This window comes from Meleagris gallopavo, chromosome 9 (genome assembly GCF_000146605.3).
Source record: "Meleagris gallopavo isolate NT-WF06-2002-E0010 breed Aviagen turkey brand Nicholas breeding stock chromosome 9, Turkey_5.1, whole genome shotgun sequence".
Lineage (NCBI taxonomy): Eukaryota > Metazoa > Chordata > Aves > Galliformes > Phasianidae > Meleagris > Meleagris gallopavo.
This window is the reverse complement of record NC_015019.2, coordinates 11,697,540-11,722,923: the sequence shown is the minus strand read 5'-3', so window position 1 is coordinate 11,722,923 and position 25,384 is coordinate 11,697,540. Positions and strand designations below refer to the sequence as shown.

The following is a 25,384-nucleotide window of genomic DNA, read 5'->3' as shown; positions in this document are numbered from 1 at the left end:
GGGATGGCACCAAGCAAAGGGAAATAGAGGCTGAGCATCAGGAAGCACTTCATAACCACAAGAGCACTCGGGCACTGAAAGGTCTCAGCATGGTAGAAGCCCCATATTCCACACCATTAACAACCAAAAGAACAAACGGTCCTAGAGCATTCCATGCAGGCAGGGCAGCACCTCTCTAAGTTAGTCGATGCATCGGAAATCCAAAACAAAAAAGTGAGTCACACAAGGCAACAGTCCAAAGCAGATTTGCTGGTCAAGACCATGCTCCTACAAATTACACAGGAACACATTTCAAAGTGATTGGGATTGTTTCTAATTTACAGCAGTCAGTGAGATCAGAATCTTCCCTCCTGATTTTGCTCAGTCACTCCATGTACAAAGCCAGCAGCGATTCCTCAGGCTTGGCGCCCTGGTGCTGCAGCACCCACCAGCTGCACCCACCAGTAGGGCTGCCCTTCTCGGTGCCATCTGCAATGCACATCAGCAGCCCCCTCTTCAGTGGCAGTCTGAAAACAAGCCCTGGCTTTGGCAGCTGAAGGAATTCCGCATTTTTCCATTGCTGACCCTGAAATTCACCTTCATGAGGCCATGCAGAAAATCTTAAGGGAATAAAAATGACTCCTGAAACACACAGGCACAATTCCACGGGATGCAATACAACCCCTCCAGCTCAGATTAGCCAGGACATACCCCCTGTTTTTTCTATTTGCTTTAGGATCAGCAATACGTATGCATTCCCAACACTCTCTCCTTATGAGAATATGAGTACAAACACTCTGTAAACAAAAACGGTTTAAATGTTCACTCACTAAATATTTGCTTGGTCCAGATTTTTTCTTCTCTTTTCAAACTCTTTTTCCAACATCTTATCACAAAACATAGGAAGATTCAGAAATTAAAAAGCTATTTCAAATCAGAGCATCAACACTGTCAGTAAAGAGACGTTAAGGGAAAACAGACCTTTTTTCCAAAGGAGGGAATTCAGCATTCAAACCACTTCACTCGTGGCTGCTGCTGAAATAATTCACTGAGTGCAAAATACAGTAGTGATCAGGGATTTTCTGTCTTGTGCACAGGATAGATTTCTGGTGGGGGAGAGAAAATAAATGCCGGAGCTGCCCGTTACTCTCCTTGTTCCTACTTTGTACCTGGGGTTGTTCCTGCTTCTTTGTACTTGGGGCTTGGTTCTTTTCTTTTGTCCCAAGCAAGACTGAGCTGTCCCCAGATCTATGCTCCACTGCTTGCTTGCACGGCCACGCCAGCTGGAGAGATCAGGAAGCCACTGGGACACACAAGGGGATGGGAAGGGAGTGCTTCTGAGTACTGAGGGTAATTAGAGGAGGATTAGGGTCACGGGAAGATGGAAGGGTAACCGCTGTGGGTTCCTGCCTCTGTTTCAGTGAGAGTTTAACTGGATAAGCACTTCCAGAAGCTCAAAGTTGACATGGGGTCACCTTCTCTCAGCTGGCTGTTCTCCTCCAAAGAACTGGGAGTCACATTCTGCTCTCCAATCCAGATAAGCAGTGCACACTCCCCAGGGACTGGAAGAGACTGGGGAGATGTACCAGGAAAGCCCTCTCCCAATCCCTAAAAGCCCACCTGTAAGGGAAGAGAGCTGGAAGCCCTGCAAGCTGGCAAGGAAATCCAGCTCTGATGGCCTGGAAGAGGCTGAGATCAGTGCGTGGGGTTTTGGAGATCAGCAGCCCAGGTATGCTGTGCATACAGAGCAACTATACAGATCAAGGACACATCTAAGCACCTGGGCACTGTTTTTGATTTCTCCTGCTCTCTTCCTGAATTATGCTATAATTCACTTCTGTGTATTTTGGGTTTGTTTGTATGCATCCTCTTGGCCATTATGTGGGCACCTGTGCAGTGGGGTCTGATGGTTCAGAGGTTACTTCAGAGGAAAGAATCAAGCAGCAAACTCCTCTGCAGCTTTTAGATCTCATCCTCTAGTGTTCCCATCCAAAACACAGTACAGGAATGAGAAGAATGGTGTTTCTCTTTGAACGAGGGCAGTAGCTTTATTCCTGCTGGATCCCTGAGTGGCAGCAACAGCAGGTTCTGTTGTATTAGGAGAAGCTGAAGGATGGTGCTGCAATATTGTGCTTAAAATCTGGAAAAGTAGTCAAAAAGCCCTTGGAAAAATGATTTGGCAAGATCCTGAGGATAGGACGGAGATAAAGAATAGGTATGGCTAAGTAGGAGTGAATTATCAAGGATACAGCTAAATAAAAATGAATTATCAACTGAGCCAATGAAAGAGAAGAAGAAACTGCTGTTTCACAGATCCTGTGTGGAGGTCACCTTGGCTTTCCACTTGCATATGAATATTCACTGACTTGGAATTGATCCATCCTTAATCTAGATTTATTTACAGTGAGGGTCGTGGCATTTCTTACAAACGACACACATTAGCTCATCGCACTGAACATACTGCAGGCTGAAGATACATCTGATGGTCCTGTGCCTCCCCAAGAGCAATTTTCTAATGCTGAAAATGAGCCTGGGTGTCAGTATCAGGGAACTTTCTGCACAGCAAACAACAATAAAACAATCAAGCAAATCATCTGTATTCTCTGCTCTCACCGCCCGTCAAACTGTAAGAACCAGCTATGATTGCTGCACTTACATGTTTTATCAAGAGATCCAGGGCTGAATCTAACCTTTATTATAACAACAAAACTAATTCAGTCAAGGAAGATACACAATCACGAGGAGAAATGCATCTGCATTTCTCTTTCTCTATTCCCTGCCTTCCTAGATCATTTCCCAACAAACAAACTCTGTGACTTCCCCATATACTGTAACTGACACAGTGTGATCCCAATGATTTGAATGTGAAGTTATTCCAAACCTTCGTGACTGTAAGAAAGAAGGGAGACCATTCTATCACTTGCTGAATACACGGATCAGTGATTTAGAACAGAGGGTGATTTACAAACATGCTCATCTTTGCTCTGCTTAGAAATCCAACTCACAGATTGCATTTATACAGGGATTCAAAAAATTCAAGGATGAGAGAAAAAGAACAAATGCTTTGTTTGGATTTGCCTTTTCAAGCACGTGGCAGAATGTAGCAGAGCTAGTGAGGAATCCCTCTGCTGACTGCCTTGCTCGTACTTGCAGCTTGTTCATTATACTGCAGCTATTCATTGACTTGGCTCAGAAATATCTTTAAGAGGATACTCATTTTAAACGTGCAGACAACATCTATAACTTCAGCTTAATGTCTTGGCTTCTAATCATAAGACCAGCTTTTGCCATTTTTTTTAAACAGTCACAACTTCTAGGGCTTTTTGATACTGCTTTCCCTACTTCTTCCCCAGCCACAAAGCACAGAGTCAGAACGCACTGAGTTTGATCCTAATCTCTCTTACTGCCAGGACAACAGCACTTCAATCACAGAAGTTACTCTAGAGTTGTGTTTGTGAAATAGGAACTGGACCCTAGATTTTCTTCAAAATACCATTAATGTTTTAAATCTTATGTCCCGTCTCCAAAGCCTGCATATACATTTCTTCTGCCCCCAGTTTAATCCCAGTTCTGAAGTCCTCTCCAACACACACCCAGATCAGGCTGTGTGAAACGAGCTGAGCGGCATAGGATAATTCCAACAGCTGCATGGAACAGCCTTCATCCGGGTTTATAGCCCCTAACACAGGTTCCGTACCTCCCAGTCCAGAACGGACGCCTGCCACTGAGCTATCTTGTCAATGTTCTCCAGTCTCCGCTTCCGCTCATTGATCTGCAGAGTCACGTTCCTCATGACGGCGAGAGCAGCAGCCACATACCTGTAGTCACTGTGGAACACAGAAGAGAAGGGCCCGTGAAATGGAGCTCGACGTGCGGTGGAAACATATAGCAGTCTTACTGTCAGCTGCATAATCTCACCATCCTTTTAGCAAGAAATGGAGGTAGGATTCGCCACTCGTTACTACAATGCTGTGTTTTTGCATTGGCAACATCTTTCTGGATCACTGAAAAAGGGCAGCTAGGTTGCAAACAAAACAGCACGGGTAGGAGACATGAAGGCAGAAGCTTTTCAATGGTTTGCATCTGGAAGCCCACTGAGAGCAGCCTGGCCTCTGCCAACCCAATCTGCAGCAGCTGTGGATGGCATTCTTTGAAGTCTTAAGGTGCTCACCAAAGAGCACCCTAAGAGAAAGTCTGACCATTTCGATCAGCTCTGTCCTTGGGCTTGGATTTCTATGTTTTTAGGATGAACATTTGAAAATATGTCTCGCTTAGACAGGTTGGAGCCCCTTCGAGGCCAGAAGGTAACTCCAAGAGAGCCACAGAGCACTATCCAGTGGCATTTACTCACACTGCAGGCTTCAGGTGAGCAAATCAAAACCATTCTCTCTTTTTCCTGGACGTGCCTGTGAGTGTAATAACACAGAGTGCAAATAGCTTCCCACCAGGGCCAGCAAAGATGATGATCAGTCTTTTCAAAAAGTGATGCTGAAATCAATGCTATTGATTTCCTCCCTGTGCCTTCTTTTCCACTCCAGGGAACCTTAATGTTCATTTCAATCGGAAAGACAGACAAGGCCAGCTGCTGTAACGCCACCATCATTTATTATTAACTTAAGGGCTGATATTGACTGCTGACTAATGAGAAAAACTGTGATCTTAGGCAGCTGTGAGGGGAATGGCTTTATTGATTATTGCTAAAGAATTGCACTGGTGACAGCTAAAATAGGGGTGAGTGCTGTGAATTAGAGAAAAGCTTTAGATTCATTTCCTTATTTGATCCAAACAGGATAAATACTAAGAAACAAGCACAGTACATCATACTGTGGAATATTATCTGCTATTTGGCCACCCTTTTCTGGATGAAATTTTGAGATCAATTTTTATTCAATTCTTAAGTCGAAATTTCAGCTGGGGTTAAAAAAATCCTACAAAATCCCAAGCATCAGGGCTGGTCCTTCAGCAAAGTGAAGGAGAATAGAGGATGGGCTGCCTGACATACACATCCCAATGCACAACAAAGGATCTGTTGCACCTTCCCTTCTGTGGCCATCTCTAAGAAGCAAAAACCTGTCTGCACAAGGGAGAAACCAAGCTATGCCACTGAGACATGCTACTCTGGTCTTCAAAATATCCATGAGCTCTTGCAGGGAAAAAGGTCAGTCACTATGGACAGAAAGGAGCTATAGTGATAGGGAGAGGTGCAGGGCATGGAGCTAGTCATTAATGATCTCTGTACAAAAAAGAGAGGTTGGTTTTAGTGCGCCCATTTAGCAGAGTGTCCGTCATGTATCGTGTTCAACTCTCCTAATCCCAGCTCCAACCTGCAGCAGGAGCGCTCAGGACACCACCAAGCTGCACTTAGGATCTTCACACATTTACTTCATATTAAGCTGGTGCAAACCTTTAGAAGGTGAACAGATGTGGCTTTGTGAAAAATTCAAATGAACCAGGCTCGAAACAATGAGCAATTGAAGGGAGCCAGGCTTTGAAAACACCCCCACGCCTGCCTCTGTGCCCAGTGGCCATTGCCAATCAAGCTGGGTTTTATCTTGGTTATGCTAATTCACTAATTCTAATGTTCTATTTGAGGAGAAAACTCCGTGCACGTTCTTTCACTCAGTAGTGAAGAAAAAGTCATGCCTGAATTTTTTTGGGCTCCTAGCCCACATCAGTGGCAGAGCTAGCAAAACTTAGAAGAAAAAAATAACAGAAGCAAAGCATTTGGACAGTGAATTAATAATAGGGCAGCACTGACTATAACATTAAGGAAAATAAATAGTTTGCTGATTACTTTGGGAATGCAGTGACCTCTTTCCAGGGGTCAACCAGGGTGCAATTCCAGACTCACGCTATTTGAGGGAGTGTGTTCAGGCTGCTGATCGCTGCTCTGCTGCCCTGAGCTGGCACAGGGAAAATGCATAGCTCTACAAGCACCACATTAGTGAATAGGAGGCAGCAGAGAAAAAGAATGAAATCTCCCACTCTCATATGAACCTAAGATTTGCTTTCACGGGGACTCCCAGTCCTTTCTCAGTTTTGCCTTACTCTGTGAATTGCTCAACGGCATAAGGGAGGTCTGGGACACGAGCTGGGCTGCCAGGAGAACTGGTTGCTCCCAGGCTGTTTGAATGTTTGAATCAGAGTAGTGAGACCACAAGGGAGTGTGGGGTAACCCACCGTATTTCTGTGTCTTAATGCCATCCACTGTGAGTGGGGCATGCCCACACTAACCAGAGCACAGCATGGGGCTGATGCAGGGCCCTCTGTCTGAATGAACCAACCGTTGCTTAACCACAGGGAAGGTCTGAGTCTCACAGAAAGTGACTGTAGCCGATAGCTTAGCAACATGCTGATTTTAAAACATCCCAAAGGAACGTACTCAAAATAGTTCACCCTTGTGTAACCACCCTGTCCACATCCTCTTTGGTATCAACACCAAACAACTCAGAGAGGGTCATTTTAAACACAGACCTATCCTCTCTGGGGCTGCTTATGTCTCCCCACTGTGAAGCCACACATCTAAGTTCACGCTGTAAGTACCGTGGGGACATCACATGGCTGGTGAGCAAAACAAGCCACAACATCTGGGATCCTCAAGCTTGTTTCTGATACCCTAACATTCCCATGAGTCCACTCCAAGTTTGACTTGGTCTGGTAAGGAGAGGAAAAAGAGGAAAAAGAGAAATTGGATCTGGAGTCCAAATAGGTGATTATCAGCCAAGCGTTCAGCAAGTAGGAAGCAATGGAACTAGTGAACCTGGCCAGAGCAAACTGATGCATCCCTTTGCTTATGTCACTTGTCTGTGCACTTCCAGGCTGATTCTGGGAGAAAACAAAAAAAATTGAACCCTTGCAGAAGTTTCTGAAATCTCTGTGGTCTACTTTTTCTCTCAAACTACTTCACTTTATATAGGCTTTGGAATGAAAGAATACTGACAAGGTAGGGGAATATCTGTTCCCAGAGGGCTTTATTCCTCTTTCACCTATCACAACTGACATCATAGGTACTGCTCTTGATTTATGCTAAGGGAGGTAGTCAGGTTGATGGCCCTCATCGCAAACAAAAGAGATCCTTAAAATTTGGAGGAAGAAATCAGACTGCCAGATGCTTATCTGATCATAAAAAGCCAATGACAAAACCAGAGACAAAAGCAGGTTGAAAAGCAGAACAGGTTCTCAATTCTCCCAAAATCTAAGCGTACTCAGGTTAGAGTTGTGGATCCCAGCCCTACACCTACTGTGTGCTGGGGTCCTCTCTAGGACAAAGAAATGAGCCTTTCTGACCACTGAGCACTAATTAAAGTAATTTTTCTAGTGTAACTGGTAGCATCATAAAGTACATCCAAGGGTAATTAGTTCACATGTCTGATTACAAGAGAGATGAGCTTGGCTCCACTGAGAATCAATGCTTTGAGAAGCTTTTTAACTATCTGCTGAACCTTTGCCCTGCTTCAATTTATACAAGATGTCATGAAGAGAAGAGCTGGACAGAAAAAAAAACCCAAGCCCTGTGTGTGTGCAGAGTCCATGTAAAGAAGCACTGAGCAAAACCCTCTGCGTAAGAGGAGCACTCCCATACCTGTGATCCTGTGCGGTATACTTGAGAAGCTCTGCGAGCTGCAGGGGGTATTTGCAGATCTTCTGCACTGGTGTCAGTAGGAAACCATCTATGGCAATATCAATCATCTGCTGCAACAGACGACATGCTTCGAAGAAATGCTGGTACCTGCTATCTTTCATCAGCTTGGAAAGCTCCATGCACGCATCCAAATGATTATTACAGTACTCTGAATAGATCCAGAAGCCATCTTGCTGTGAAAGGCAGGAGGGAAGGGATCACACGTCAGTCAATCACCAACATTATGACTAAAAAAAAAGTGATACCCCGTAGGAGAAGGAAGGGCTGATCCTGAATTCTTTCCCTGCTCAAAGAAGGTTGCTCTGGGGTGAAGGGAGGAGAGAGGGCCCTTTGTGCTGACACACTGCTAAGGTCTCTGCCAGCAGCAGGTGTGTTAAAGCAAATCCCTGTGCAGTGCTGGGGGTGTTCTCAATTTCGAATTGAGTGGAGTAATTTTCTCTGTAAAACATAAAGGTAGAACCAAGCCACAGCTCTGGCCTTCAGTGGTACAAGACAATCTTGCTTTTCCTAGAGCTCTTTACCTGAAGGATCATGAAGCATCTGACAAGCGCTTGGGATCTGGGTAGTTCTGAACACCTCTGTACCAACAGCAATCCCTGTGAACCAACCACTGTGTGGAGTGCCCTGTGCTCAGAGGTTTAGAAAGCACCAAAGATTGGAAAAACAAACAAACAAGAAGCCCACTTGCACACTCACATGCATGCCCAGCCACCCTTTGCTGGCTTTCAGCCTCCATGGAAATGAAGACAAGAAGTGTCAGATATCGCTCTGAATAGCGGCAGTAGCTTTTACTATTGTTACTATAAATGAATTGACAGCACAGCCTTAGGACATGAAATTTTAGCTACTGATTCTCACCAAGATTTCTCCCATCTTTTTTGCACAAGGCGCAATATGCTGCTGCTGTGGAAGCGAACAGCAGAGATTGCAGGCTCTGATAAAAGTGAGCAACGTTACTGTTATAATGCAATTTCTCAAAAATAAACTTGCCTTTTAATTAGAAGTGCAGTGATGCTTAAGAGATACCAGAAGTCTTTTTAGGGACGCCCTGCTGAAGTTTCATGAATTCCTATTGGAAATGTCCCTAATATGTGAACAGTCACTAGTTCAGCCCTGATGTAAGTAACAGTACAGGATGCACACCCTGGGTCGCAGTACCTCAAGTGTATGCTCTGATACAGCTTTTCAGTCTCTCTAAAAGAAAGCCTAAAGCTGTGGGACTGTAATTTCCTTGACATTTCCTGACATATTTACAGCACTGGCCAATCTAACAGCTCCTGCAGCACGTGGCTTATATAACAGCATGACGGGCAGGGCCAAATCTCCGGGACTGCAACATCAGCTAAAATCTCCTCTCTGGTGCACACTTAGTGCGAGCTGCCACCTTGCCCCTGGCCCAGCCATCCTGCTGACGAACACATCGATGCTTCACAGGTTTTTTCAGCCCTTGTAAATGCTTCTCAGTGCCATGAATGCGCCTGGCCATTTGTACTCCTCTACTTTTCAGTGTAATGCACAACTAAGGCTTCTTGTTAATCCTCTGGTTTTTCTTACCTATTCCAATCGCCTGCTCATCCTTGATCTGACTGGGATGGCTTGTGAAGGGTTTTAAGTCATATTTTGAAGAGAAAAAAAGGATGAAGATGATGTGAGGGACACTGCCCCTATGTAATCTGAGAGTGGATATGGAAGCATGCTGATTCAAATGCAGTGGGGGGGTTATCCAACTATGTGCTTCACTTGGAGTCCTCCCTGCATCCATACCTCACAAAGTGGATACAGAGTAGCTATGGAGTAGCCTGTGATGTATCACTACTATAACCAGAACAGAAGAGAACTGATGGATGGCAGTTAGATGCTGTGCGGTTCCTGCCTTCTGGCTTTTTCTACACCCCCCAAAAAACAACCCCAGCTCCCCAAATAAAATTAACAAATGAACTTACGTGTTCAAGGAAACACGGTCCGATCTCACTGAGATGGGGATCCTCATTGTTGTACTGTTTCTCCAAGTCCCGGACAAAACCCATCTGAAATCTATAGATATCTTCAATGTTCCCAAAGATGATCTTCAGCTGTTCATCACTGAACATATCCCTTCTCTTCCGGCACTGCTTCAAGTAACCCTGTAAGAAGTAGGACAGAACAATCCATATAAAATAATCCAACCACAGAAGCTGCTTCCAGATTTTTCTTGATTCTCTGTCAATTCCTCTCTACATTTAAACATACAAAACATGCCTGGAAATGCTACAAACCCTTTTCTGACAGACAACATCTCATTTGCAACATCTGGCACTTGCAGCCATGGTTCTCACCACAACCCAGAGCAGACCTCAGCACCATCCTTGCTCAGGACATGCCAGTGTGTACCAGGCTTCCCAGCCTGCATCACAGGATGCTGGCATGGCGTGGAAAGCACAGAGGAGAAGCAGTGCTGGCTTCTGCCTCAACATCCCTCAGCATTTAGTATAAATCACTTTTGCAAACGGAAAGTTCCCCGGAGATCTCAGCCAGCACAGCCTGAAACTGCTCTGTCCCCACCTGTGCTGCAGAGAATGGTAAATGGAGCTGATGGCTCCAAAGAGGTGTTTATTCATCCCTTCAAAACTCACTGCCTTGCAATACCTGCTATCACAGGCAGCTCCTACAAACATTGCTGTTCTCACATCCTCTTCAGCAGCACGTGGCGGTACACAGAAAGCCATGAGGGGCACTCAGCCCCCTGTCTACTCTGATTTCTCTTTCAGGCCACAGTAATCAGGACGAGGAAGTTGTCAGTCGTGCTGAGAAATACTCTGTCAACATGTGGAAGCATGCCCTTGCTCTGGGAGGAGGCTATGGACGGTGTATCCATCCAGAGGAACTTCAGGACCAAGCAAAATGCTGAAGGCAAATGGCCTTCCCTCACTTGGCAGGCAGCACATCCCCACGTTGTTCCCCTCCCTGAGACAAAAGCAGGAGGGCTGCAGTGCTGTGAGCGCCACACAGCACCGAGGCAATGCAGGAGCTGGGGTGGGCGTTCCAGCTGGCCCCAGCCCGAGCAGCAGGAGCCACTGATCAATGCCATCTAGAGGAAAGCAGCGTCATTTTAATTTTTGTTTTCTTTATCCCATAATCAAGATATTATCCCAAATATGGTATTCCATACGGCACAAAACAGGCAGAAATTCTGCCCTGTTTTCTCAGCTGTCACTTTTTATTGCTATTCTTGCTTTGTGTCCCGCACTGTACAAACATCAGACTCTCCCACTGAGTCTACAACTGTGCAAGATAAATGGAAAAGGAGAGAGGAACAACTGGGATGCAGAGAGTTTAAGGAAATTTCAAAAATAACAGGGAATCTGCAGCAGAGCTGGCAGCAGTTCAGATCTCCTGCATCCTGGTCCAGTGCAAGAACAAACTGCTCCTTATTACTTAGTCTTCATTTGTCCATGGTGCTCAGTGGTGCTGAGCCCAATGTTAGCTGGGCATCATACACTGCTCTGAAGACTTCCTAATCTAAAAAGATAGAGTGGATCAATATTCTATCAAAAAGTGTAACGCACTGAGCTCTGCCTGCCTCCCTGCTTTGCTGAGCCTGCCTTGCCCACGAACTTGCCATCCTGGTTTCAGCTGAATCATGATGACTTCAAACACGCTTGCCTGAAGCATATGTGGTCCAGGGGATGCAGTGACACACAAAGGCTTGGGATGCCTGTGCTGAATTTTTGACCCTGAACTGATCCATGTGACATTGAGCAAATCACTTCACCCCCCTGCACTTTGCCTGTCTGCATGATTTAGACTAGAAACCTTGCTAGGCCAAATAGCAAATGCTATACTGGCCTTTTCAGGATTGTGGCCTCTTGGTTGAAAAGAAAATAACACAGGGCTCATCGTGTGATGACTTTCCCTATGTTTATTATATAGGGAGAGAAAAAAAAAAATGAAGGGGAAAAAAATGCCAACAGCTCCAGTTGGTTGGCTATATTTGGGAGCTCTAGATGCTTAGTCACACAAAGTGTCAGCTGGTGACACGCAGCTGCTGGTCCATAATGCAAGCTACTGGAACGCTATAATAAAGTGTCCTTCAGCCTCACCATGTGGTTCTGGGAGGGAGAATTTCAAACTGCAGAATGATAAGTGCAACTTTGGCCAAGCTGGCAAAGAACCAGCCTCTGCAATGTCCAGCTCAGCTAGAAGGATGCCATTATCCTTAGTGTGCCTGCTTTTACAGCTGGGAAGCTTGGGTTATGGAATACCTTCCCCATTTACTAAATCTAGGTCTCTCTTCTTCCAGCAGCTCCTTGATGACTCATTTCCCTGGGTTTCCCTGTCTCATTTTTCAAGGCCAGGAAGAATGAGAACACGCTGGTTCCCATGTTGCAGGACAACTGAATGGCAAATGACATTTCAAACTGTCAAAGAATAATGCAGAATATTTTCCGTGCTCCTTTTCACGTTTACCTGCTTATCTCAGAACAGCTACAAAAAACAACAATAATGCACAGATCTGCCCACAAAACCAGAGTCTTCCTTTTGGCCCTGGCTGCAGTGCTAGCTGTGCTGAAGAGCTGCTGCAAGGCATTTGTGTCAGCACCTTTGCCCTGCTGCATGCTGTGGGCTGCCTGCAAGCCAGGCTCCTCTCATGCACATGCTGCTCTGTGAAATCAGTCCACAGACTATTCATATGAACATCTTTCAGCCCTGGGGTTGCTATTGGCTGCAGCTTCTGTCTTGAAAATCCCCCCTCCTCTTGCTGCTGGTTCATCTCTTTGCCCAAGTCACGTGCTCCAGAGAAGCTGAAGCAGCACATTTCTGCACAGGGGAGAGTAACTGCATGCATGCAGCTCCCAGCCTTATCCTCTACCCAGCTTGTGCATGTGATGTTTGGTTTCCAGCAAAGGGGAGGCTGAAGACTCAGATATAACATGCAGCAAGCACCACGAAGGATGCTGCATATTTTTTCCAGTAGATTTACTTTTGTTACATAAAACAATGTCATCTTCCTTCTGCTCATTCCATCAGGTTTGCTCAGAAAAGGGATAGCTGACTGATGAGCAGATGTTGGAGTGTGTTTTGCTCAATGAATACCTAAAAATAGCTGTCAAACTGTCTCCCTTTAAAGCACATTTCCATGTAGTCCCAGAGGTATAGGCCAAAGTTAGAAAGCATTTGCAGAAGGTTAAGTGCTAAGTTTTCTTCACCCCAAAGTGGGTTTAGAGACAGTCAGGAGAGGTGGACAATCCATCTGTCCTTCCTGTCCTGCTGAGAGCGAGGGGAGCACTTGCAGCAAGAATGAGGAGGAGATGACAGCTGCTGCAGGCTGTAAGTTAAAAGGTAGCTATGGTAATATTCTGTTTTTCCTCCAGCTCTGAGCCAGTGCGGGGAAGATAATGTCCTGCAGACTGCCCTCACTTTGGACAAGCACCATCTGAACTACCAGAATACTACTCACTAGCTCACATCCAGGTGAGCATCACGCCCGTACATGAAACCCAAGAGTAACCCAAGAACAAAGCAGAGGCTGTTTGAATGAAAAAGGCACACTAGAGCTGTGCCTGCTCCCAGGCGGTCAGGACTCTGAAGCATAGGCAGCAGAAGTATTGCACATCAGGCACAGACCGTGCACCAGTCTGGCTGCACTCCTTCCCATTGGTACCACGGATACTTACAATGTACAACAAAATCCATCAGGAACACAAGCTGGTTCCTCAGAAGGACACAGAAGGAGCCAAATCCAAAGGAGAAAAACAAGGTGTGCACAAGCAAGCAGCAAAACGCAGCTGCAAGTCACATACTGGGGAATACATGTATGTATGTATGTCCTAATTAATCTATACAACTTTCTACAGAACCACCCTCCACTCTGCTAGCCACAGGTGAGAAACTGGCCATACAGAAGTGCCAGCAGTCCCCCAGACGTGGTCCTCTGGAGGTGCACCATAGCACTACCAGAAGGGTTTTATGCTGCTCATGTCTGAGGCAGCACAGAAAAGCAGTTGTTCTACTCCTCTGAGTATGAGTCAGGCTAATGCCACCTGGACCATGCAAAAGCTCCCATCAGCTCTGCACAACAGACTCGACTCCACGTGCTGAGATGCAGTGCCATTCAGCACTCAGAGCTGTCCTGGCACCAAAGCAAATCTTAGATGGGATCCAGCCAGCATTATTAAAAAATAAATTCAGAGTGATATGGCTTGGGAGAGAGCAAAAATGCAGCAATGGAAGCTGGCTGGTGTTTCCCCCCCTCCTGTCCCTTGGCGCTCACTGCTCCCATCGAGCTGCCTGCTGTCCCAACACCTCAGCTGCTCTGTTGGTGTCACCCCCAGTAGGGATGTACCCCATGCCTTCCCAGGCTCAGAGCCCCAGTGCAGCAGCTGGCTGCTGCTATCCATTATAAAAGCCTAGTTTTCGGTAGCTGATTATTTTTCTAAGCTTTAACTGCCAAGCCTCAAATTCCTATTGCTGGATATTTCCCTAAGGCTGGATTCTTTTTCCTTCTTTTCCCCTTGGTGATATTACAGAATAACAATCCATCTGCACTGGATAATGTAGCCCAGAGAAAGCTCAGCATTTTGCCCCTCATAAAAATTGTTTCACCACACAGCAACCAGACCTTCACACTGAGCAAGGGCACAGCAGCAGCAATTCTCAGTGCTTTGTGGTTTGCTGAGAGGGGGATTCCCCTCCAAGCCAGCTGCTTTCTGAAGCACAGGTAATTTTCATTCTGGTGCTGGCTAGCTTGTGAGCTCCTGACTTAGCAGGGCTGGTGCCATGGGTATTATGAATAATAACACAATCTATAATAACAGAGTAGCAGGTTCTGGAACACATCCTACAGGAGAAAAGAGCAATTGGAGGGTTGTTAATCACCTCACAGAGGCTACAATCCTCTGACAGCAACCTCATATCTTAAGGTGTCTCACTGGCCTTAGGACTTCTTATTGTAATTCAGCAATGGGAATATGACTACATGGCTGAGCTCAATGCTAGATCAGGCTCAACCTTTGCCACCCAGCCAGCACTGCTCTGCATTGTACCAGTATGTCATATTGCTCCCATTTGTCCTGGCACCTTCAAATAAAAGAGCAGAGGGGAAAGGGGAGCTTGTCACTGCCACCAGCACTTCTGCATCTCATCAGCAGGTGTCTGGTATCTACTCTCTGGTGAAACATCACCTCTGTACAAACATATTTGGAGGAGCTCATGGCATCTCCAACCCACTCCTAGGCACAAACAGGAACGCTCATGTCATGCTGTGCCAAAATGCCTGCCATGCTGTGCTAGCTCCAAGCCTTCTCCAGGCAAACTGATGGCTCTGACTGCATTGAGCAAGGGACAGCCCATCACTCTGCAGACAAGAATGCCCACTTCAGTCCTCATTTTCTAAGTGAGGCAGCTGAGTCACTTCCTGGTGCTCTACCTGGCAGTCAGATTTATCCCTCAACACCATTTTGCATCACACATCTCTTTCACACATTGTGCATGTTGTTACGTGCTGCAAATCAGTGTTACTCCACAGATGTCACAAAAATTGTATCTATCTGCTCCTCCTGAGAATCTTACTTGGCAAAAGCATGGTGACATGGCCAGGAAATGCAAGTTCAAATTTATTCAGTTTTTCAATAGAAAAGTGCAAATGTGGGAAAAGAAGCATGATGCAAAAAAGTTCCTGCAGCTTTTCCCTTCTTTAATGCAAAGCCTTCTGACTGAAATAGCACACTGAAATTAAGCTCATTTGTTTCCAAATTGAAATCCCAAGGCTCTTCCATATTCGAAAAGCATCACAGTTGCTTTTTTGGTTGGCTGCTTCGCCTTGTCAAAAGAAAAGTGGCAAGTATGAAGGGAGGAGGAAGACATTTTCTAAGCAGAATTTGCAAACGGCTTCACCTCATTGACTCTGGAAAAACTGGACACGAGCTCATGGAATCCTAAACCTTGCGAGGGATGAGCAGAAAGCCCCAGACTGTGATTTTTGTGCAAACAAAGTTCTCCGTCTCTCTAAGACAGTTCCCAGGCTGTCCTGCAGCACACTGAGGCATGTCTGTGCATTCTCCTTCCCAAACATCCAGCACCACAGGCCTTACACTTCACATCCATCTCGTGGTACTAGGGCTGCAGTACACTAAGGAGTTGTGGGAATTAATTGTGCATAATGAAAAACCATGCTGAGGATGGGAGGGTGCAGTCATCAATGTTCACTTGCTTGCAGTTTCCCTTATGCTATGTAAATATCATGTACTTCATTTCCCATACTGAAAACATTTTGCTCTCAATCCCACTGTAAGAGAAGCCATTCTGAGCAAGGGGGAAGTTGTGAGTCTGAGGTGAACGACAGATGAAATGGTTAACTGATAGATTTAATTACAACCTAATTTCCTTGGTCAACAGTTCAAAAGTAGATGGTAATGGGCTTTAATTAAGAGAAATGCTTGAACGATCTCAACCTCATCATTTTTTAGTCAGAAAAGTACTGAAAGAAGATCAGAAAATTGTTCTTTTGGTTAATACAAACCAAAGCTAATTAGCAGATCCAGCAGAAAATATTCAAAAGTATCAATACTTATTGACAGGTGCTGCTCCTCTATTAAACACACTACTCAATAAGCACACTGCAACATCTTCCCCTGTTACTCAGGGACAAACTCGGCCCTCAGCTCTCCACAGCCCATCACATGTGCTGCTGCATCCCTCGTGTCACAACCCCACGTACCTCGCAAATGTCTTTGAGGTGCTTGATGTAGTGACGCTCCGTGCTCATGATCTCATTGATGACATTGGCTCTCATCTGATCTCGGTTCTGGACGGTTCTGCCAAGACAGAGGCAGTCGGCGCTTGGATCCAAGTGGCCATTCTGCACTTCGCTGGTTCCCTCCTCCACTCCATCTTCTTGGTTCACCCATAGCTGCGAGAAGAGGGGAGAACAGCAAGGTCATTTGCAAGCGCATCACGAGGCCAGTGAATGAAGCCTGGGCTGTGGTCTGCACTGCACTGGGTGATACTGGAGCGAGTCCCTCTTTATGGCAATGTCGATGCCAGCACTGCATCCGTGGTAGCCCAGAGAGCCTACTTTTATAACAGCATAACCGCACCCCCAAGTGGCTCCCTGCACTGCACTTGGTTCCTCTTGTAAGCAAAGGGGCCGTGAGTTTTGATAGTTTTGATTCCAAGAATAGAATCATATATGAAGGCAACCAGACTGCTGATGCTGCCAAGCGCTCTGAACTACATGTCCATTTGTACAACAGAGCAATCTGCAGAACTTAGCAGCGTAAAGCATTGCTTTCCCCAGCCCTCATCAGCTGGGGGCTGCTGTGACAGGAGGAAACCTCTGTCAGGAGTGGGGAGACCCTTGCAGATGTCCGCTGTTGAAGGTCGAGATACCTTCAGGAATCTGAGCAGGTCTGACCATCCGCTCAAGCTAATCGGGTTACAGCTCTCAGGTTTCCTCAGCCTTCCCAGGCCAGCATTTGTGCATGAGCATTGATTTTCATTTCACAGCAGCTTTCCCCCATCATTTCACATGAGCCATTCTCATTCAGGCAAAAGCCCTTTCTCAGCATCCTGAGGTTACAATCCCTAAACTGCACTGGGATGAGACAGGGCCATTCCTTGACAGAACAAATTTCCTGCCACGTGGCACTGAACATTTCAGACTGCAAGGAATTGCTGAAAGCAATGATAAAGGATCTCTGCACCTTCAGCATACTCCATTTCCATCATCAAATAAAAGCATGCATTGAACTTGCACACGTAAAGCTACCGCTTTACGCCACACACCTGCCTTTGAGCACAACGTATGGACCAAGTACCTCTTTTTGCTACCTGTTACCCAAAACAAAATCTGCTTAAAATAACCCTTAACAATTCAAATTGAGCTCAGTGTGGTTTGTAAATGAACATTACATGAAGGTTAGAACACAGAAGCAATGCTGTCTTACAAACATCATCTGAGATGTTACATAAATGAAGCAACTTCTCAGCATTTAAGCTGAAAGACCGGAGACCTTGAAATGAAAAACCATGAAGCTGTCCACACAGAGTCATAAGGGAAACAAGCTGTGTAGGTAGCCTCATCTTTTATTCTTCTTTTCGCTGTTTGTAGTTTTTAGTAGTTTCCCATTATTAAGCTTAACTTCTATTTTAAACATCTTGATTGTAAGAGGCCGTGTTCCTGCAGATTAGTGCAGTGAAAACACCAAAAGCTTCCCACACTCCTTCCCTGTTTTCCTATCCAATTATTATGTTTTGCTAAACCACATCTCCTCTTATTACAGCTCCCACATTTTGCCTTCCTACAAAGAAGCCCAAGTGTTGGAAGAAAAAACACCTTTTCTCTGGCAGAATGTTCACGATGCTGCAAACTTGGGCTTAAAAAAAAAGAAAGAGCCATAAAAAGCCTGACTTTTCACCCTGTTCACATCCGTTCCATGCCTGGGAGCTCTTGGGGACTTTACACAAGACTGCATGGAGCTGTGATGCCCATTTTAGTGATGGGATGCTCTCTCTGCAGGATTCATGGGGCACAACACCTCCGCTGAGCATCTGGGAGCACTTTCTGGGAGGAAAAGCCAGGTGACACAACCTTCATGCCCATCACACCTCAGCACCGCTCCCGCTGCTGTTCCCAAAGCACGAAGGCTTTGTACCTTTCCCCAGGACAGCACAGCCAAGAGTCAATTTGATGTCCTGTGTGACAGAGCAGAAGTGAAGCGCGGTGAGTGTGGCTGTCAGCTCTCGTTTCCATGCCCCGAGGCCAGGGGAGGGCTGTGTCAGGACACGTGTGCAGCAGCACCCAGCGCGGCATGGCCATGGCTGCAGCAGGGCAGATCTCCTGAGAGCAAGCAGCTCTTCTGCTGCAGGAAGGCTCAGCAGTGAGTGCACCACTGGGGGGCAATGCCCGCCTTCCCCAGGACCTTCCCAAGTGATGGGGCTCTCCGCCATGGCACCTTCTACAAAGATGGACTGGAGCACGCTTCCTAGTCACCACCGTGCCAACATCGACTTCCAAAGCTATCAGAAGCAACTGATTTATACTGTACACTGATTTTGGAGGTGCGAGTTTGATGTAAAGTCCTTAGGACAATCATCAGCAGGTATCCTCGGGGCAGATTTATTGGTATTCCAGACCGTATGTACATTGAAGTGAATCCAAGGGATGGAACTACGAGGACAGGCTGTCAGAGCTGGAGCTGTGCAGCATAGAGAAGGGAAGGCTCCGGGAAACCTGAGCGTGGTTTGTCAGAACGTAAAGTGGGACTACAAGAAAGGAGGGGACACACTCTTTAGCAGGGTCTCTTGTGACAGGACAAGGAGAAATGGTTTCAGACTAAAAGAGGAGAGATTTAGATTGGACATAGCGAAGAAGCTTTTTACAATCAGGGTGGTGAGGCACTAGCACAGGTTGCCCAGAGAGGTGGTGGTGTCCCATCCCTGGTGACACTCAAGGTCAGACTTCATGGGGCTCTGAGCACCTGATGGAGCTGGAGGTGTCCCTGCTCATTGCAGGGTGGTTAGAATGATGGCCTTTAAGGCTCCCTTCCAACTCAAATGGTTCTATGACTCTATGATTCTAAGAAAATCAAGAACCAACGGAGGTATTAAACCCTTGACTACTTTCAGCTGAAGATGAATATACCTTCCTGCTGCTATGAAAAGGTATCTGCAGCTGTCCCAAGCCCAACCAGAACAGCTTGTTGCCAAGCCTCGAGACATTCCTGCTAGTTTGGCAACCAAGCACAGTTTTACAGCTCTACTTCCTGGAGCCAGGCAATCATGAGGAAAACTTCATTTTCATTAAAAAAATTGTCATAATAGTAAGGAGAAAAAAGCTTGAAAGCGTGAATCCTAAAGGCTTTGATTCTCTAATGCAAACAGCAAGCTTGTAAATGTTTATGATTTCTGAAAGCCTCAGAATTTGGCACACCTCTTGCGTACTGTAGCAGCATTCCCAGCTTCCACATCACAAAACTCAGGAGTCTCACTTTCTTCCTTAATGAATTTTTTTTCCTTTCCAACTAATTCATGTTTCCAAAAGGAAAAAATTACAGTTGTAGTCTAGAAGACTCCTGCTTTAGATTAAAACAAATGCAACAACTTTATTGGCAAGAGAGAAAGCCTTCCCCCTGTGCTCTCAAACATTCCAGCTTTGTATCTCCACATGTGAAGTTCTCTGCAGTTCACACTTACCACTTTTTCAGGGGATCATCTAAAGTCCAGAGCATCACTCAGGGAAGAAGAGGAACATTCTCAGCTCTGCTGCCGAACTTGGGCCAACCCCTTCAACTGGTCTAAGCTTTTCCCATCTATAATAGGGGTAAGCTCCCATACCAATGGTACATTTCATGAGTATTTTTGAAGTTTGTAGGCTTTTATGTTAGGAGGAACATAGAAAAGCTTTTGCATCATTTGAATTATGGTCTTAAAGGCATCACTGTAGGCTTGCCACGCTCTTGTTCTCATCCACAAGCAACAAGTGGCTAGCTGGGTGCTTGGTCTTACATAGCATTGCTTCAGCTCTGGGCTTGTACAGCTCTCAAATCCTCTAGTGCTTGTAGCTGTGCTATGCTTGGGCAAGGGCAAGTCACACCCAGAGTGTTGTGTTCACCATCTCCAGAGGGCAGATCCTCTCTGCTTCACTGTCCTTACTTGAACCTTGATGCTGCTGCACTGCAGGCAACAGCCAGGTAGAAGAGGCAAACTGGGGGTGACACTATTCCCTCCCAGCACTTTATTGAATGTCATCTTTAGCTGATCTAGACAATGCTGCTAAGGTTCCTATTTTAGCCCAGTCCATAGTCACCTGTGGGCAAGGGAGCCCTGATCAGTGTGATCTAGCCACGTGCAACTCTCCCAACAGTGCTCTCCTGTCCAAAAAGCTCAGTACTCCACTGCTGCAGTAACGGCTGAGATACCATTAGTGGAAGAACGTCCCATGCCTTCCTTAGATATTTTCCAATGTGCACTGATCAGCAGTGCACATTTACCTCCCTCCCTGTAAAATTACATCTATTTTACAAAGGAAACTTCAGACCTCTGTTTTCCTCCCAGCCTGTCCTCACCTGCCCAGTCCTCCCACTCCAGCTGGTGGCTGCCACCCCTGCTGAGCTCCTGGGGGGCCTTCCACAGGAAGAGATGGGAATGGGAATTCAACCTGGCACCTCTCACTTGGATTTCAAGAAGTCTCTCTGGGCTCCTGCCCTGTCCTCAGCAATTAGGGGGCTGTGGCTCGGAGCAGAAGTGTTGGGATACCAGCTTTAATCACTGTATCCAACACTACCTATCTTTTATGAGAAAAAAAAAGCAAAAAGTAACTGCTGTTCTTGAAATCATCAACAACCCTACAATAGTGAATTAGCCTTCAGTGCCTTTTTAACACCTCTGGAATGCAAAAAAGCACAGGCTCTGAAATAATACATTGAACAACAGCCTCCCTCACACCACTGAAAAGGTCCAACATGGCAAAAAGAAAAGAAAGGAATGCTGCCATTAGAACCATTTCAAACTTCTAGATTAGGAATTAATTAAAAGGAGCCAACAAAAAGTGCAGAAAAAAAATTCTTGCATATACTAGTTGCATAACACTAACTCTAAGTGATATTTCAGTTGGAAAGTCCACTCCGCACACGTAGAACAGGCTTATCACAAGGCTCACAGTCATCCCATTTGGAAACTCAACCCTGATTAGGAAGCCATGACCAGTAGTAATTGGCAGAAGCAGATAAAATAGTCAAGAAAAGTCCCTTTTGCCTAAGGATCCAGTTTCAGGAGCCAGGGAGAGTTAATAACTTCATTGCACTAGTTAATATTATGTGATTTATATAAAACCCGTAGAAATGTGATTTATCAATTTGCAGCTGTACCTAAATGGTGCATAAAATCACCAAACAGCACCATTCCAACATAATACGACCTGTAATTACTATATATTTAGACAGCTGAAAGCACACATTGTACACAAGGACACGTTATTTGAATGGGCGCTATGGGCTGACAGTCTCATCATAATCAGAAAGCATGATAAGACAAACATTTATCCAGCCATCAAGATTATTCATCTCCTTCCATTGGAGAGTCACAAGGACAAAACTAGCAGATAATGTCCCATCTTGGATCCTAGCTCACAATTAAGGAATGTGGCAGATTAATGCAGGCAGATCCTTCCAGATAGCTGCTGCCATTCTGCTCACCATTGGCTTTTATAACAAATACCAGTGCAGAGCTTTGCATACGTACAACAGTCAACATGGATCTCACAATGTCACTCCAGCACCTGGGCACCACGGCCAGGAAATGTGCAGGTTATGCTGGGCTCCCTGAGCCCCATGGCTGATGTCTGTCCCTCCCCTGCCTGCTGAAGAGGTGAGGGCCCGGCAGATGCAGGTGCTGGGATGCTCTCGCCCTCCTGGCAGCCCCAGCAAATCCACTTCCAGCTCTTCCTCTTCCTCCCCAAACTCTTCATTGCCAGCCTCAGCAGCTCCCTTTACCCAAGGTAAGAAATGCCCTTCACTCATTGCTGGAAAAGGAGAAAACAAGGGCTCCATAGGAACACCCTCAGACTCTGTATCCATGAAAAAAACTTCTAAGGAAGATGCCTTGTGTTTCCACCCTGTTTTCTGTGCCAGTTCCCACGGGCTAAAGCTCCACCAGGTAGCAAATGTTACTTGGACACAATGCACGAGGTGTGCTATACTTTACCCTCACAATATTGCATTTCAGCTCTCCTCACTTCCTAAAATCCTAAAGTATTAGTGCATGGAGGAGCTCTGGCAGTTCCTTGCATCAGCCCAGCTCACAAGGAAGCCATCACTGCACCCAGCAGAGGCTGGGTCTTCCTTCACCACTAACTTGGCAGAGAACAGGGAAGATCTGTGAAGATCTGTGCCCAATTCAAAGAACGGCCTCAAAACAGTATATTTGCACCCAGAAACCAGCTTGTAGGAGGAAGGGCCCAAGTGCCTGCATTTGAACCTCTGGGGATCTGACAGATGCTGAGCTGAGTGGCATTCCCTGTCACGTTAATGACAGTTGCAATTAGCACAGGCAGTGTTTGGATGCTAAAATGCTGCTTGACTTTAAAAAGCCCCACAATTTGTCTGCAGTGCATCCTGTCACTGTAGAGTACTGCTCATGCTGTGCGCGGTACCTCCACCAGAAGCTATTTTTGTGCTGGATTTGCCACAGGAGAATAAAATCTCCTTTAAAAGGCACTGATGCTGCAGCAGACACTGCAGCACACAACGTTTTATTTGTCCAATAGGTGAAAGCCATTCAGTGCCATCCTCTTCTCCCTCATCCCATCTCTCCTTGATGCCACAACAGTTGGTGCTAAGCACTATGAGAAGACTTGGGTGCAGTCTCCTAAAAAGTGCCTTAAAAGTTTCCACCAATTGATCTAGCACTTCTCATCTATCAACCAAAAGGAAAGTGGGTCAAAGGCAGCTTTTCAGCAGGAAAACCAACCTAAAATTACAACAGCTGGAGACCTAAGCAAAGATGAGTGATAGGAAGGAACACTGCTGCACTGATCCGTCCCTGTGTGTTCTGCCCTGGAAGGGGCACTGATCAGGGGGAATGTGAACACCACAGCAGGACCATTACCCTTCAGTTCCCAGAACATGGAGCAGTCACTGGTTGCTACAAGACATTGCAGCAGAGCCTCCCCAGCCCTATGTGCTCTTGAGCTTAGCTTGGCAAATAGAGGGAAGAGTATCACTGCTGAAGTGCAAGCAAGCACATTCCAGTAACTCAGCCTGCCTCTAGGTATCCAACAAAAGCAATCCCTTTCTCTGTCCAGGCTGGATGTATTCTGCTGTGCCTATCTCTAGGGAAAGACTTCACAGCAATAAGCATCAGCAATGGTTTGGTTTTACATTTTCTTTCCAGTAGAAATGCATCAGAGTCCGAGCAGGATGCCATCTAGCTGGCTGTGCCTCAGCCATTTTGGAGGTACAGTGCTGGGGTCTGTAATCAAAGCCTCGTTTTGAGACTTTGTTTTATGAAGGAGACCCTAAGGTATGGCGGCTGATAGATCCATGTGCAGTACTCGAGTATTACTGTGCTGAAAATCCCTGTCTACAAATACTAAGCTTATTTTTTTTAAGCTCACATATGGATGCTGGATATGCTGGTATGCAAAAACTCATTTGCACCACATTATGTAAAGCCAGACCAAGACAATACCGTTCATAAAGGAGAGAAAAGAAACAAATAAAATGGCCACTACAAAATCCTGTTTAAAAATCCTCTATTTGTCTTGGTGCACCTCCCCCATTCTCAGACCCTTACAGAGGACAGGGCATTGAGGAACACTACCAGCAAATCACTGGACCAACTTGTGCCCCGTGTCATCCAGTGTACTCATCTGGGAACGTACACTAAAATACAAGGTAGTTCTGCCCAAAACCCAGCTCCTTCTTTGGCCTTAAAGCTAGTTCTGGAGTGCTCATGCACCTCTCTCATGATGTAAGGTTTTCATAATTTTCTCCCTGAATGTATGAAACCATTCACCATTGCTTACTAAATTCCATACCTTCTCCTATGCTTTGATTTTTCTGTTCCCTGAAACACTTTATCATCCAGTTTACCCTTTAAAATTCCTGCACTCCCAAAGCCTTATGGCTTTATGCTATCGTCTTTCCTTCTAGCCAACTCTCTAACTACTAAGAGGATAACTGTAGGCCTTCTGCACAGAGACAATTCCCCTGCATTCCTCAAATGCAGTACTTGTTTACAACCCCCTGCCTCCAAAGCAGGCATGTAAGAGAGGCCAAGGTAATCGGCAGGTTACTGTTTTTCTCTGCACTTACAAATGGGAATTTTTCCTGCTATGAGGTTTTCTGAGTGCCAAATTCTCTGCCAAAGCTTTTCATGTGATCTGGCTGAAAAGCAAGAAGCGTCAGACGTTTCACTGCAAACCATGTTTTCCAGCCCAGGTTTGTATGCAGAAGAGATCCAAACAACTTCAAGAGAAATCTGACTTTGCAGTGATCTTCTGGTGCACCCTCTGTTAGCATCTAAGGGAAACCTGCTGTCCAAAACATACTGAAATTAACCCTGTTTGGTTTTACACCCATTTGGTCTGTCCTGTCACCCCTTACTCAAACTGCTTTTGATTCTCTGCTATGCCACATGTTGTTCTCTTTTCCTCCCCAAATTCAATAAATGGAATATAGAAAAAAGAATTTTTTTTTTTTAAATATGCATGTAAAACTAGAGCCACCCAGTCTAAATTGGGCAGCTTTCTGGTACCTTGTCAAAAAAGCAGAACTCAAAGTACAACGAAGAAAAGATCCAGCCTCCTCATTATGAAAGCGTGATCAGTTCAGTAAGAAATAGACAAGAAGAAAAAAGGTGATGAAAGCAAAATGTAAATGTTTTGGGTTAAATGGTCCTTAACAGGACCCTAAAGGAGCACAAACTGCAATGATCCTGCAAAGAGAAGAGAGGTTCCAGTTGCCTATCCAAAGCCCCAATGGCTTTCCAGGCATCTGGTCCAAGTTACTCTCTCTTTGCAAGTAAAGTGGGAGGAGAGAAAAAGGAATCTGCAAGAATAGAAATGAAGAAGCAAGAAAGCGACCTCTGCCAGCAGGAGAGCAGAACACGGCAGCCCAAATGGCATCTGCTTGCTCAGTGCAGGACAGCCAGCAAGTGGGCTGCCTTGTGGCTGCAACCTGACAAGCACTGCAGGGAGAAGGCAGCTCAGGATTGGAAAGCCAAGTGGTGAATTCTCCCCCCTCCAGCCTTCCTTCGCAGAGCTGTGGACAAACTGTGACAGAACTC

General features: G+C 45.7%; 1 protein-coding gene across 3 annotated transcripts in view; it reads right to left on the bottom strand.

Moving 5' to 3' along the window:
• ARHGEF9 (Cdc42 guanine nucleotide exchange factor 9) overlaps positions 1 to 25,384 on the bottom strand; it is a 121,773-nt gene that overhangs the window by 31,441 nt on the left and 64,948 nt on the right. For all 3 annotated transcript variants that reach the window (XM_019618249.1, XM_010715344.3, XM_010715346.3), the window contains exons 5-8: positions 16,317 to 16,508; positions 9,565 to 9,744; positions 7,562 to 7,794; positions 3,677 to 3,806 (exon numbers count right to left, since the gene is read on the bottom strand). In XM_019618249.1, the coding sequence (XP_019473794.1) occupies positions 3,677 to 3,806; positions 7,562 to 7,794; positions 9,565 to 9,744; positions 16,317 to 16,508 (735 nt within the window). The remainder of the gene's footprint in view (positions 1 to 3,676; positions 3,807 to 7,561; positions 7,795 to 9,564; positions 9,745 to 16,316; positions 16,509 to 25,384) is intronic.